The 14,254-nt window shown below is 40.1% G+C and overlaps 4 protein-coding genes across 5 annotated transcripts; 1 reads left to right on the forward strand and 3 right to left on the reverse strand.

The window, feature by feature from the left end:
• Positions 1 to 491: 491 nt before the first annotated feature.
• On the reverse strand, positions 492 to 886 carry RALFL21 (RALF-like 21). Its single transcript, NM_001084638.2, has one exon. The coding sequence runs from the start codon at positions 856 to 858 to the stop codon at positions 541 to 543; it is 318 nt and encodes a 105-aa protein (NP_001078107.1). The 5' UTR covers positions 859 to 886; the 3' UTR covers positions 492 to 540.
• Positions 887 to 1,930: 1,044 nt separating this feature from the next.
• On the forward strand, positions 1,931 to 8,925 carry SWP (RNA polymerase II transcription mediator). The gene is made up of 8 exons (NM_111346.4): positions 1,931 to 2,379; positions 2,937 to 3,962; positions 4,378 to 4,475; positions 4,552 to 4,726; positions 4,805 to 5,561; positions 5,646 to 6,661; positions 6,767 to 7,794; positions 7,887 to 8,925. The coding sequence occupies exons 1-8, from the start codon at positions 2,170 to 2,172 to the stop codon at positions 8,686 to 8,688; spliced, it is 5,112 nt and encodes a 1,703-aa protein (NP_187125.1). The 5' UTR covers positions 1,931 to 2,169; the 3' UTR covers positions 8,689 to 8,925.
• Positions 8,926 to 9,011: 86 nt separating this feature from the next.
• On the reverse strand, positions 9,012 to 11,522 carry AT3G04750 (Tetratricopeptide repeat (TPR)-like superfamily protein). Its single transcript, NM_111347.2, has one exon. The coding sequence runs from the start codon at positions 11,507 to 11,509 to the stop codon at positions 9,524 to 9,526; it is 1,986 nt and encodes a 661-aa protein (NP_187126.1). The 5' UTR covers positions 11,510 to 11,522; the 3' UTR covers positions 9,012 to 9,523.
• Positions 11,523 to 11,551: 29 nt separating this feature from the next.
• On the reverse strand, positions 11,552 to 14,083 carry AT3G04760 (Pentatricopeptide repeat (PPR-like) superfamily protein). Of its 2 annotated transcripts, NM_001337541.1 has the most exons (2): positions 13,207 to 14,012; positions 11,632 to 13,116 (listed from the first exon to the last, which is right to left on the reverse strand). In NM_001337541.1, exons 1-2 carry the CDS (start codon positions 13,823 to 13,825, stop codon positions 12,017 to 12,019), a joined length of 1,719 nt encoding a protein of 572 aa, NP_001326464.1. In that variant the 5' UTR covers positions 13,826 to 14,012; the 3' UTR covers positions 11,632 to 12,016. The 2 variants fall into 2 exon arrangements, with proteins under 2 accessions (NP_566237.1, NP_001326464.1); NM_111348.2 differs by having other exon boundaries at positions 11,552 to 14,083.
• Positions 14,084 to 14,254: the final 171 nt, after the last annotated feature.

A 14,254-nucleotide genomic window follows, 5' to 3' on the forward strand; every position in this document is an offset into this window, starting at 1 on the left:
CATCATCATGTTCATGCCCCCATGCATGATTACGATGGAAGAATCTGACATAAAAAATTGAAGGTCCAAATTGACAACGACTTCATCTTAATCTTATAATCTACATGTCAAGAATTTTATATAAATAAAATTGATTAAATTTATATAGGTGAAAAATTTCATATAAACGTGAGGAGGAGGAGGAGAATGAGATAAAAGGGTCCACCTGGGCCCAAAAACACCAACCCTGTTGAGAGATGTTAGGACCCTCGTGTGGGCTGGGCCCAGTCAAAAATCATTGTCTTGTTGTGTATAACAAACATTACAGGTTCACACGTGTGACACACTAGGTCCTTAAATGCTATGAATATATGTGATCTGATTTGTTTTATTTTACCATTAATAAGAAGGAGCTTAAATCGAACAAAACTGAATGATAAAACAAGATTTCACCACTGTATATATCGTAATACAATAATACATGCTGAAAAATATTAAGGTAAATGTGTAGATGTAGAGAACAACATGGCTTAAACACAACCAAACCCATAAATTTATTATTCATGGATATTGGATATATGCATTATATGCATTATTATAAATTAATTGACCTCGTATTAACATTTTTCTAGAAATTGGTGCAGGGGGTGAATCGCGTCTACATCTATGTATTTTACTACATCCCCGTCTGTAAGGATTCACTGGTTGTTCGGAGGGTGCACATGCAGAAGGATACCGATGATGATCACAAGGAAGATCAGGCTTCAACCCTGGATACCCAATTACTTTTCCAACCGTCATGTTCATGCTGCTTATGAACACACATGCTATGAATGTTGCCACTAGCATAAACCTATTTGTTATTTTCATATTGCTCATGATTTGTGTTTATTTATGTGTGTGGGAGAAATATATATTTGTTGGTAAGAATGGTACAGTTCGTGGTATTTATAGTGAATAAATAATTGTGAAAGAGTCTTATACAACTTTTACTTAAAAGGAAATTACAATAGGATGTTGAATTGACCGGTAGAAAATGTACCTACAGAATTCTTTAGTAATACATGTATTATAGATATAGTCCTTTTTTAGCCAAAGTAGTCAAACTAGCTTTTAGATATGCATGTTGTGGTCATAGTAATACTAATACAAAACAGTTTTATAGCCAAAGTAGTCAACAATATTTGAGTTCTATGTACTCTTTTTTTTTTGGTCAAAGAGTTCTATGTACTCTAATATAGTATATCAATATATTAGGTTTCATGTTCTTCCAGTACATGGAGGTGAAAACAAAGCACTTTTTTCTTACAGAAATTTTTTTACATCAATAATATGCAAATATCATAAACTAATAATAATTATAAATACACCAAAATAGTGTGTCAAAATTGGTTGTAGACAACTATTAGAATGAACACATCGCTGGGCTTTTTGGTATTGGGTTCAAAGTATATATAAAAATTCATGCTGGTTCTTTATTTGCCGCCCAACATAAATTAGTTGGACAAGTGAGAAGGCCTTGCTACTCCTACATGCGTTACACTATTACAGTATTACTATTGCTTCATAGAAAAATAAACCTCGTACCAAAATCTCAAATAAGTGTTTCTTGTGGTTCCTTATGAAAAATTGTTATACACTATTACAGTATTACTATTCACCGTTTATTGTCGGAACTCGGAACAACGTTTTCACCGTCCAATTGTTATACACACTATTCACCATATATACATTAATACATCACACATCTTCTACTTAAGAGTGTAGTGTACATTAATGATAATTTTGTAATTAACCTTTTTAATGATGGTTAAAATGTCTAATTAATAATTTAATAGTGACTTACTTGCTTACGTGGATAAAAGAGAGACCCCACACAAAAATTAGATTTTGCCGTCTGTTAAAAAAAAAGGCTTCTTCAGCCGATTTCTCCAAAAATCGTTTTTTTTTTTTTTTTTTTCATCTTCCGTTCAACGTTTTGCGTTCGACTCTTCCCTGACCCCTTTCAATTTTAAACCCTTTTTCTCTGTCTCTCTTGTCCGAATCAAATCCGGTTGCTGGAAAAGGGAAGCTTTGTGCTTTTGTCGTCGTGGTGGGGGAAGCGGAGGATAAGAACCCTAATTTTTTACGAATCGTGAGATCTCCTAAGTTTCTGAATCGGGTGGTGGCGATTTTGTTTCTTTCTCCGCGATGGCGGAATTAGGGCAACAGACGGTGGATTTCTCTGCTCTTGTTGGTCGAGCCGCAGAGGAATCGTTCCTTTCTTTTAAGGAACTTGTGGATAAGTCTAAGTCGACGGAGCTTTCTGATACTGAGAAGAAGGTTAGCCTCCTTAAGTATGTCGCTAAGACTCAGCAACGGATGCTCCGCCTCAATGCCCTCGCCAAGTGGTGTAAACAGGTTTGTCTTTCTCTGTTTCTCGCTAAGTATTAACGTTTTGGGTCTGTGGGTCGAAGTGAAAGTTTGAAGCTTTCTTGGACTGGAATTGGATATGTTGCAAGATTAGGGTTTGGTTTTGTTGATTGCATGATCTATTAGTTTTAAACACATTTCCCGTGGATATAGTTTTGATGTTTGTAGGATGATTTACAGACTTTGAATGGAATTGGAAGATCCTTTTGTGTGATCTTGTCCTTGATGGGTTTTTGTTGTTTGGATTACGTTGCTTGTCTACTAAAGTTTAGATTTGTCTCTTAAATTCCATGGAACTTCACATTCCAAGTAGGCTTATCAATGTTATCATGTACTTCTGTTATTTCTGCATATTTTAAGAAATTTATGACTGTAGTGTCTCTGTAAAAATTCAAGGTAGTTTACTTCAGATCAACGTTCCATTTTAAAAAATTATGATTTCATAGATTGTTGATGCTTGCTTGTGTTCACTTTCTTTACAGAGTAAGTATTCGAAAATTTATTGAGCTATTTATTCATTTTTGGCTAAACCTCCTGGGCTGCAGGTTCCTCTTATAAACTACTTTCAAGACCTTGGGAGTACATTATCAGCTCATGACATATGCTTCACACAAGCTGCGGATTCGCTGTTTTTTATGCATGAAGGTCTACAGCAAGCTCGCGCTCCTGTCTATGACGTTCCCTCTGCTGTTGAGATTTTGCTGACAGGTTCTTATCAGCGCCTGCCAAAGTGTCTAGATGATGTGGGCATGCAGAGCTCTTTGGATGAGCATCAACAGAAACCAGCTCTAAGAAAGCTGGAGGTACTTGTACGTTCCAAACTGCTTGAAATCACACTTCCAAAAGAAATAACAGAGGTGAAAATTTCTAAAGGTACAGTTACCTTATCTGTCGATGGGGAATTTAAAGTTCTTGTTACTCTTGGTTACCGAGGGCACCTATCCATGTGGCGGATATTGCATTTGGATCTACTTGTTGGTGAAAGAAGTGGCCCCATTAAACTTGAAGTGACAAGACGGCATATCCTTGGAGATGATTTAGAGCGTCGAATGTCCGTGGCAGAAAATCCATTCACAATTTTATATGCGGTGCTCCATGAGCTGTGCGTTGCCATTGTCATGGACACAGTCATAAGACAGGTCCGAGCTCTTCTGCAGGGGAGATGGAAAGATGCAATTCGCTTCGACTTAATTTCAGATACTGGTACCACACCAGCGAACCAAGAAGGAGAGGCAGATTCTGTTAGTCTTCGAACGCCAGGAATGAAACTTTTTTACTGGTCAGATTCTGATAAAAATTCTGGCCCATTTATTAAAATTGAACCAGGGTCAGATCTCCAGATTAAATGTTCTCACAGCACATTTGTAATTGACCCACTTACTGGCAAGGAAGCTGAGTTTTCTCTCGACCAGAGCTGCATTGACGTGGAGAAGCTTCTGCTTAAAGCTATATGCTGTAATAGATATACCCGTCTTCTTGAAATTCAGAAAGAGCTTTTGAGGAATACTCGTATTTGTCGAACTCCAAGTGATGTGATCCTTCAAGCCCTCCTGGATGAGCCTGGTATTGAGGTAAAGAAAGAGTTGTTTTCGGCTTAATGTTGAATATTTTGTTCCTTGAAAGTTGTAGGACTTTTTCCCAGGTCAGAGCTACTTACACTAGTTGGACATTTAGTATGTCACTTGCATGTCAATAGATAGATTTCTGTTTATGACACATAGCCCTTGCTAAATAATGCATAGCTTTCATGCTATAGACCATGAGATTAAGCATTAATAATCGCAAATTTAAATTTCAGAGATGGCCGAACCTAGGTTTCGATAATTTATATTTTTTCGAAAAAGTAGTTTAATTTTTGCAGTTCACATGGCCTATTGCCTAGCTTCTTTTGGCTGGGGAGCTAGTATAGTTAGGCCATATTTCTCTTGCTGTCTCAACAACTAATTGAATTTAATTGGATCATTTTCTCTTTCGCCATTCTTTTAGGGAGATAACATGGTAGACTCTAAAGAGCGAGTAGAGCCAGAGGTCTTACGAGTGCGAGCCTATGGATCTTCATTTTTCACACTGGGGATAAATATAAGGTATGATATCTTCATCTATGTATTGGGAGAGATCTTATTTTAGCTGACTATTCTCACTATATGTTATTGATTGCAGGACTGGTCGGTTTCTTCTACAGTCATCCAAGAGTATCTTGACCTCCTCCATCTTGGAGGAATTTGAAGATGCGTTAAACCAAGGAAGTATATCTGCAGTTGATGCCTTTATCAACTTGAGAAGCAAAAGTATTTTGCATTTTTTTGCTGCTATTGGCAAATTTTTGGGTCTTGAGGTAGTAATTGTTTGCCTCAGCTTGTTGTTCAAATTCACTCTCTGGAGTTGGGAGTGTTGACGTTTGCGTTTAATGCAGGTCTATGAACATGGTTTTGGTATAAACAAAGTTCCTAAAAGCCTCTTGGATGGGTCAAGCATTCTGACTTTGGGATTCCCTGACTGTGAAAGCTCTCACCTTTTGCTAATGGAGCTCGAAAAGGACTTCACACCATTGTTTAAATTACTGGAAACTCAGATGGATGGTTCGGGAAAACCTCAGTCTTTCAATGATCCAAGCAATATTTTGCGAGCTAAGAAAATTGATATAGGGCAGATACGGATTCTCGAAGATGATCTTAACTTGATTACATCCGATGTGGTTAAATTTGTATCTTCATTCTCGGATGCTGAGGGCATAAATCAAGCATCTGGACACCGTCAGCCTGGATTGGTTGACGAGGCTTTGACAGAAATGAGTGGAAGCCAGTTGAGTTTCTCTAGTGTCGTAGATGGAGTGTTTGGACTTCAGAAAGTGACATCTGCTCTTATGTCAATTGATGGACATGGTTTAGTTCCCAAAAATCTCTCTGCTGTTACCGGCCATGGAAAAGCTCCAATGTTGACTAGCTATCATTCAGATTCCTTGTATAATCGACAGGGTCCCTTACAATCTAGCTCTTATAATATGTTATCATCTCCCCCTGGGAAGGGTTCAGCTATGAAGAAGATAGCCATCTCTAACTCTGACCAGGAGTTATCCCTGATACTGTCTCCATCCCTCTCTACTGGGAATGGAGTCTCTGAGTCAGGCTCTAGACTGGTCACTGAATCCTCATTGTCACCTCTTCCCCTATGTAAGAACATTTTTCCATAGCCTTTTTTTTTACCTTCATAGAACTTTCTCAATATTAGAATTCAAAAATTTCCGTTATTTGCAGCTCAAACAGCTGATCTTGCAACATCATCTGCTGGTCCTTTGTTAAGGAAAGATCAGAAGCCCCGGAAACGTTCAGCTTCAGATTTGCTAAGATTGATCCCATCCCTCCAGGTAGTGGAAGGTGTTGCTAGTCCCAATAAGAGAAGAAAAACCTCTGAACTGGTACAGAGTGAATTAGTGAAGAGTTGGAGCCCTGCATCACAGACCTTATCCACTGCCGTGTCAACATCAACAAAAACTATAGGATGCAGCTATGGGAATCTCATAGCTGAAGCAAACAAGGGGAATGCACCTTCAAGCGTTTTTGTTTATGCTCTTCTCCATGTGGTCAGGCATTCTTCGTTGTCCATAAAGCATGCCAAACTAACTAGTCAGATGGAGGCATTGGATATTCAATATGTTGAGGAAATGGGACTAAGAGATGCATTTTCAGATATATGGTTCAGGCTTCCATTTGCTCAAAATGATTCCTGGCAACATATATGCTTGCAGCTTGGTAGACCTGGAAGCATGTGTTGGGATGTGAAAATAAATGACCAACACTTTAGGGATCTCTGGGAACTTCAAAAGGGAAGTAAAACCACACCATGGGGTTCTGGAGTTCACATTGCGAATTCATCTGATGTTGATTCTCATATCCGTTATGACCCTGAAGGTGTTGTTCTGAGCTATCAGTCTGTGGAAGCCGATAGTATAAAGAAGCTTGTGGCCGACATACAAAGGCTTTCAAATGCTAGAATGTTCTCCCTTGGTATGCGGAAACTACTTGGCATAAAGCCAGATGAAAAAACAGAAGAGTGCAGTGCTAATTCCACTATGAAAGGATCTACTGGAGGAAAAGGCAGTGGTGAGCCAGTAGATAGGTGGAGAGCTTTCAAGATTGAGGCTGTGGGATTAACAAGCCTGTGGTTTAGCTTTGGTTCAGGCGTTTTGGCGCGTTTTGTTGTCGAGTGGGAATCAGGTAAAGATGGATGCACCATGCATGTCTCTCCTGACCAACTATGGCCACATACAAAGGTGAGTAGTTCGCAGGACTTAACATTTGCTCTCTTCATGGGAAATATTTTTATTATAAGAGTTCCAAATATATGCTTTTTCTCATCGTGAGTTACTCTTGTACAGTTCTTGGAGGATTTCATAAACGGAGCAGAGGTAGAATCCCTTTTGGATTGCATTCGCCTTACTGCTGGGCCTTTGCATGCATTAGCTGCCGCTACTCGCCCTGCCCGAGCTAGTACTGCCACTGGCATGCCTGTTGTACCTGCTACAGCGTCTTCAAGACAATCAAATCAGATACAACAAACTCAAGGAATCATTGCCCCTTCAACTTTAGCAGCTCCTAATGCTACTGGCCAGTCTGCCTCAGCAACTTCAGGAAATACTGTTGCTTCTTCTGCTCCAAGCCCACTTGGTGGAGGTTTCCATGGAGTTGCAATGCTAGCAGCTGCAGGGAGAAGCGGACCTGGCATCGTTCCAAGCTCTCTCTTGCCCATCGATGTCTCTGTAGTACTCCGTGGACCCTATTGGATAAGGATCATATACCGTAAACGTTTTGCAGTAGACATGAGATGTTTTGCTGGAGATCAAGTCTGGTTGCAGCCAGCAACTCCACCCAAGGGTGGTGCTTCTATTGGAGGCTCCTTGCCATGTCCCCAATTCAGACCTTTCATCATGGAGCATGTTGCTCAAGAATTGAACGGTTTAGAACCAAATTTGACAGGTAGCCAAGGAGCAACAAATCCCAACAGTGGAAACCCAACTGTTAACGGTGTGAACAGAGTTAACTTTTCCCCTTCTAGTGCAAGAGCTGCAATGAATCGAGTAGCCAGTGTTGCTTCAGGATCTTTAGTGGTTAGCTCAGGATTGCCTGTGCGTAGAACACCAGGCACTGCTGTACCAGCGCATGTAAGAGGTGAATTAAACACAGCGATAATCGGTTTAGGTGATGACGGTGGCTATGGCGGAGGATGGGTTCCTCTTGTGGCTCTTAAAAAGGTTTTGCGTGGTATCCTTAAATATCTTGGAGTACTGTGGCTATTTGCTCAGTTACCAGATCTCTTAAGAGAGATCTTGGGTTCCATCTTGAAGGATAACGAAGGCGCTCTCTTGAATTTAGACCAAGAACAACCAGCCTTACGCTTCTTTGTCGGGTAAGCCAAACCAAGAAACTTATGCTCAATCTTGAAGGATTATGCTTAAGCTTATCTATTGTTTTGTTTTTTTGTTGTTTTTGTTTTTGCAGTGGCTATGTGTTTGCGGTGAGTGTCCATAGAGTTCAGCTCCTTCTTCAAGTCCTTAGCGTAAGGCGATTCCATCACCAAGCACAACAAAATGGTTCTTCTGCTGCGGCTCAAGAGGAGTTAACCCAATCCGAGATTGGAGAAATCTGCGATTATTTCAGCCGCCGTGTCGCATCAGAACCGTATGATGCCTCAAGAGTTGCCTCTTTCATAACACTCCTCACGTTACCCATATCGGTCTTGAGAGAGTTTCTGAAACTGATAGCTTGGAAAAAAGGATTATCCCAATCACAACAAGCTGGAGAGATTGCTCCTGCACAGAGACCTCGAATCGAGCTATGTCTAGAGAACCATTCTGGTACAGATTTAGACAACAATTGTGCAGCTAAAAGCAATATCCATTACGACCGGCCGCACAACACGGTTGACTTTGCGCTAACCGTTGTTCTTGATCCTGTGCACATACCCCATATAAACGCGGCTGGAGGAGCAGCATGGTTGCCTTACTGTGTATCAGTTAGGTTAAGATACACATTTGGCGAAAATCCTAGCGTGACGTTTCTTGGAATGGAAGGAAGTCATGGAGGTCGAGCTTGTTGGCAGCGAGTGGACGATTGGGAGAAATGTAAACAGAGAGTGAGCCGTACAGTGGAAGTCAACGGTTCTGCTGCAGGAGATTTGACTCAGGGAAAACTCAAGTTGGTTGCAGATAGTGTCCAGAGAACATTGCATCTATGTCTTCAAGGTCTGAGAGAAGGTGGTAATAATAATAACAACACTCATCAAAAGGAATTTACCATATAGAGAGAGGTCAAACTCTTGTCAGTTTTGGGAATCGTAATGTGTACATACGTATTCTGCTGTTTTTTTTTTCTTTTTCTTTTACTATTGGGACTTGGAAGAAACATGTTGTGTAGCCTTTGAATTTTCCAGTGCAAAGAGGTTTTGCCTCAATTACCAACCAATGACAAAAGAGAGTCAAGAAAAAGACCTAAGCACTGCTTAAGTTCAGAAATAATTACGATCCTAATAACTTCAGCAAGAAACAACGTCGACATTTGTTTCTGTTTTTATCAATTCCTTATCATATAAAATTAAAGAACCGCGAACAGGATGAGAGATAAAAGGAGCTGGCGAAGCAGCAAACAGAGACAATAGACTATCTGATAAAATACTATGGATACAGGGAAAGTTCATACTATGTGTCTTTTCTTAAACGAAATTCTTCTATATATATATTTGGACATAGATATAATTAAATACAACAGTTTGCATTTTCTCAATACAACAGTTTGACTTTGTGATCTCTAAAGTACGTGAACAAGGGTGGGCTATTGCAACAAACACGCTACGTGAGAAGGTACCAATACTCTTGACTTTACCACTTTTCCTTTGCTAGCTTCATCTTCAAATACAGAGGATATTGCTGGCGGCACTGTCTCTGAATTGATTGATGATAAGGTTGATCCAAATGAGGTGATATCTCTTTCAAGGAGGAGGATTGTTTTATCAACACACCGTAAGCCAACCAGCACCGGCATTTGTTCTCTCGGGAGTTTTCAACTTTGAAATCATGCTTTAATTACTTTGTGTCGAGAAATCTCCTCCCTGATGCATGCTCTCTCAAATGCTTAGATTGCTATTTGATCTCTATTTCTAACAAGTCCAAACAATCCAATTTTGGCTTCATTTCATTATACAGATGCTGCAATATTCTTTTTATCTCCGTCCATCTTGGATGGTTTTGCTTCTCTGCAGCCACAAACCTATGAAGTCCCTCTACTCCAACTACACTACTATATCCTGCAGTCTTCTTTACTCCGCGATTCTCCATTGCTTCTCTCGTCTTGTCTGAATATCCCCATCTTCCAACGGTTGCATATATATTAGACAACAAAACGTATCCGCCTTCTTTTTCAGGTTCCAACTTAAGCAATTCAGTTAAAGCCAACTCTGCGGTTTCAATGTCTTCACCTCCCCGACAAGCACTTAAGATTGATCCCCACATTGACTGACTTGGTCTCATTGGCATCTTCTTTTGCACTATGTCTTTCGCTTCCTCTACTCTCCCTGCCCTACACAACAGATCCACAAGGCTTCCGTAATGCTCAGTTTCAGGGTCAAAGCCGAATTTATCCTTCATGTGGTTGAAAACGTGTAGCCCTTCCTCCACGAGTCCGCTATGACTGCAAGCTGTCAGGACAGCGAGCAGAGTGACATTGTTTGGCGTCACACCTTCTTCTTGCATTCTTCCGAATAGCTGCAGAGCTTGCTGGCCATTTCCGTGGAAGGCCAACCCAGTTATCATTGATGTCCATAGCGCGACATCTTTCTCGGTAGCTGTCTTGAAAACCATAAAAGCCCGCTCAATGATACCACATTTGCAGTACATATCTATCAGAGCCGAACTCAGAAAGGCATCACCTTTCAGTTGCAGACGGATCACTAATCCGTGCACCCATCTTCCATGGCTCAGTTCTCCGTTGTTTGCTGCACCACTTATCAAACTAACCATAGTGACGCGGTCTGGCTTGACCTTCTCCACGATCGTCATTTCATAGAACAATTCTCTGACGGTTCTTTGGTCACATCCCTTCTTCGAATAACCAAAAAGAAGAGAGTTCCAAGAAACAAGATCCCTTTTGGGCATCTGATCAAAAACAGCCTGAGCAGCTTCCATGTCCCCAAGCCTAACAAACCCAACAACCATGGTGTTCCAAGAGCGCATGTCTTTCTTCTTCATCGCATCAAAAGCTCTTTTAGCAAGACCAGATTCTTTGCATTTGAAATACATGTCCAAAAGAGCATTGCTCAGAATCAAATTAGATGAATAAACAGGTCCTCTCCTCTCAATCCAACCATGAACTCCCTTCCCAAGTCTAATATCTGATAAATGACCACAACAAACAAGAAGACTCAGCACAGTGTACTCATCAGGTTCAATACCATCACTAACCATCTTAAAATACAGTTTAAGTGCCTCTAAACTAAAACCCTGCTTAGCATAACCAACAATCATAACGTTAAAAGAGCTGACATCTGGATGAGGCATTCTAGCAAACACCTTCTCTGCAACACCAAAATTTCCCAACTCCATGTAAAACTTAACCAGAGAATTCCACAGGTAATTCCCAAGAGACAAACACCCAGAAACAATGATATGGCAATGGATCTGCTTCACTTCCGACAGAAAACTCGAAGCTTTCATGAGATAGAGAAACGTTTGCCTGTCAGGAGAGACACGGTGCCTAATCATAGAACTATACAGACCAAAGCATTCATTTTTCGAGCTCGAAACAGCAGATATCATTGTGTTGTAAACAAAAACATTCGGGTTGGGAGTGAAATTAAGAAATAGAAGCTTCGCCAAGTCGAGATTCTCTGGGTATGTGATCGCCGAGAAGAAGATAAGACGGCTCATGGGAAACGTATCGCAGATGAGATTGAAACGCATGATCTGTGCCAAAACCTGCTTGAATTGATTCCTGGAATTGCAATTCTCGAGCAAGACAAGAGATTGATGATTCAGCTGAAGTGATTGAACAGGATCCCATTTGGTTGTCTTGCTCCCACATTCTGTGCCAAATAATCGAAATCCTCGCCGCAACAACAACACAAAGCACATACTTCTATTTTTGATAACACAAAGCACATCAAGTTATGTAATTATGTTCTTAATTTAAAATTAATTTAGGCCGCATCGATATATCATCTGGCCCATTAAAAGCCCGATTAATATGGACTATTCTCTGTACTTGAAGATATTGTTTTTAGTATAAGAAGAACCCTTTTCTATGGATTTTGTATGTACATCTAATACATCTGCCAATTTGGTTCGATTTGTTCTAATTATCTTAGATAATAGGTGTTTAACTTTACACGAATCGTAGAAACACAATGAAAGAGCTGCTTGCACATTATGTTTGGTATATAAAACTAGAGGGCAAAACGTCTTCCGGGACCAAGTATGAGCAGCAGGTAGCAGTTGCAGCTATGGACTGTCAATATCTTGGTGTTGCACAGGTGAGGTTTCCTTACACTTTCCATTGGTACCTTGAGAACTACGTGATCGTATTTTAAGAACACCCTTTCTTGAAAACCTGGATCAGTTATCTAGGTTCTCGACTTTCACTTAATAACCAAATGTCTGAGAAGATCTCTGTAAAACATTAAGTAAAGGGAAAGTCCTATGCAACCTCTTGAACGAGTACTCCGAAATGGCATCGATGCGAACCAAATCATTTGCTAACTCCATTGCTTCTGCTCTATATCCAGCAAACCCAATCCCTTCAATGAGCACAGTATAAGTAGTTTCATTAGGCCTACATCCATTTCCCACCATTGATTCCAAAACATTGATCGCGTCCTCGATCCTATGAGCTTTGCAGAATCCCAAAAGAACAATGTTGTATGTAACAACCGATGGATGAAACTCACAGCTCCTCATATCAACCAATAACTCAAAAGCTTCATCTACCATTCCTTCTCTGCACAGACACGATATCATCGAGTTATATGTGATCTCATCAGGATCTATCCCGTTACTCATCATCTCTAATATCATATGTAACGCTCTGATTTTATCTCCACTGCTCCATAACGCGCTAAACATCGTGTTGTAAGAACTAGAGTTCGGTGAGCAGCCAACTTCTCCTAGTTTCCCAAAAATCTCCAACGCTTGGTCTGCTTTCCCGTTCTTACACAACGTAGCTAAAACCGTGTTGTAGTTAACTATGTCCGGTAAACATCCGTCAGAGATCATAGTTTCCAAGAACTCAATAGCAACATCTAACCTACCTTCTCTACAAAACGCAGCTATCAAAGGATCATAGCTATAAGCATCAGGAGTTAACCCTTTTTCCTTCATAAGCTTAAGAAGATTCATCGCTTCTTCGATCTTTCCATCGCGACATAGAGTAGTAATCAAAATGCTATAAGTCACAACATTAGGATCACACTTCTCTGAAAACATCTTAGTCATTAGCTTCTCACCTTCTTCCCATTTCCCTTGATTCAAAAGAGCACGAAGCAAGATGTTATAAGAGATCACATCAGGCTCACAACCTTTCAATTCCAAATTCCGAACCATCTCAAACGCGCGGTCCACCATCCCTTCTTTACACATTCCTCTAATGATTGTGTTATAAGTAAACATATCAGGTTTTAACCCTCTAGACAACATCTCATCCATAAGCTTCAACGCTTCATCAACTCCGCCTTCGAGCATCGTAGCTTCGATCAAAATCGTGTAAGTAATGACAGTAGGTTGGCAATTATCACTTAACAACTGATTTAAAACCTTCAAAGCAAGATCAAGTTTACCTCTACTACACAAACTACCAATCATTATGTTGTAAGTCACGGTATCTGGTGAAAAATCTTTACTTCTCATCCTATCAAGAACTCTCGTAGCATCATCGATTCGATTCATCTTACAAAACCCATTAATCAGAGCGTTGTAAGCAAACACATCAGGCTGTCCGAATTTCTCGAGAATCTCCATAACCCTAACAGCTTTAGGGATGTTTCTTAGAGTGAAGAACCCTTTAATGAGCTTAGTGCAGAGTATCACATCAGGATTGTAACCTTTGCGTACCATGGTCTCGAGTAAGTGTAGAGATTCGATGTAATTCCCTGAACGGCATGATCGATGGAAGATTTTGAGCATCTGTGTATCTCTAAATCCGAGAGATTGTGAATGTTGTTGTCTTCGTTCTGTGGGGAGTGTTGCGTCTGTTGTGGTAGTGGTTTGAAGGTTTCTTGCTCCTGAAGATGAAAAGGATCTACCATTGTCGTTGTTAGGGTTAGAGTTTGAGAAGGTTAAGAGGGAGCTTCGATTGTGAGATAGTAGGAGTCCGTGAGAAGAATTTGAATAGGGTTTCTGAGTTTTGGAGTAGAAAGGGATAGTGAAACCAACGAGTTCAGAGGATAACGGAGTCATTATTTGTAGACAAAGTTTCGATTTTTCATGGAAGATAGTTTTGTGGGCAGAAACAGAGTGTCGAATTGGGATTTTCAGACAAAAAATCGAAACGCAAAACCGAAGATAATGCGAAAAGTTAGGATTTTTTGGAGTAGAAGTGGGAAGAACAGAACAGAGCAACACCACTCGTTTTATTGTAATCTCAATGCAAATTTGTGAGGATAGGATAGAGTCCAATTTTGTACTTTCGTACTTCCGTGACTTTTGTCTTCCAACGTCAAAAAGGTCAAAACATTACGTTGAGATAAACGGCGACGTTTCTAGTCTCAAAATTTAGATTTTGGGCTTTAGATACTCTCTTGAAGTTTGGCCCACAAAAAAAGAAGAAGAATACTCTCTTGAATCAAAAAAAGAAAAGAAAGAAAAAGAATCTACATTTTCTAATTA

Source organism: Arabidopsis thaliana, chromosome 3, assembly GCF_000001735.4.
Source record: "Arabidopsis thaliana chromosome 3, partial sequence".
In the NCBI taxonomy this organism is placed as follows: domain Eukaryota; kingdom Viridiplantae; phylum Streptophyta; class Magnoliopsida; order Brassicales; family Brassicaceae; genus Arabidopsis; species Arabidopsis thaliana.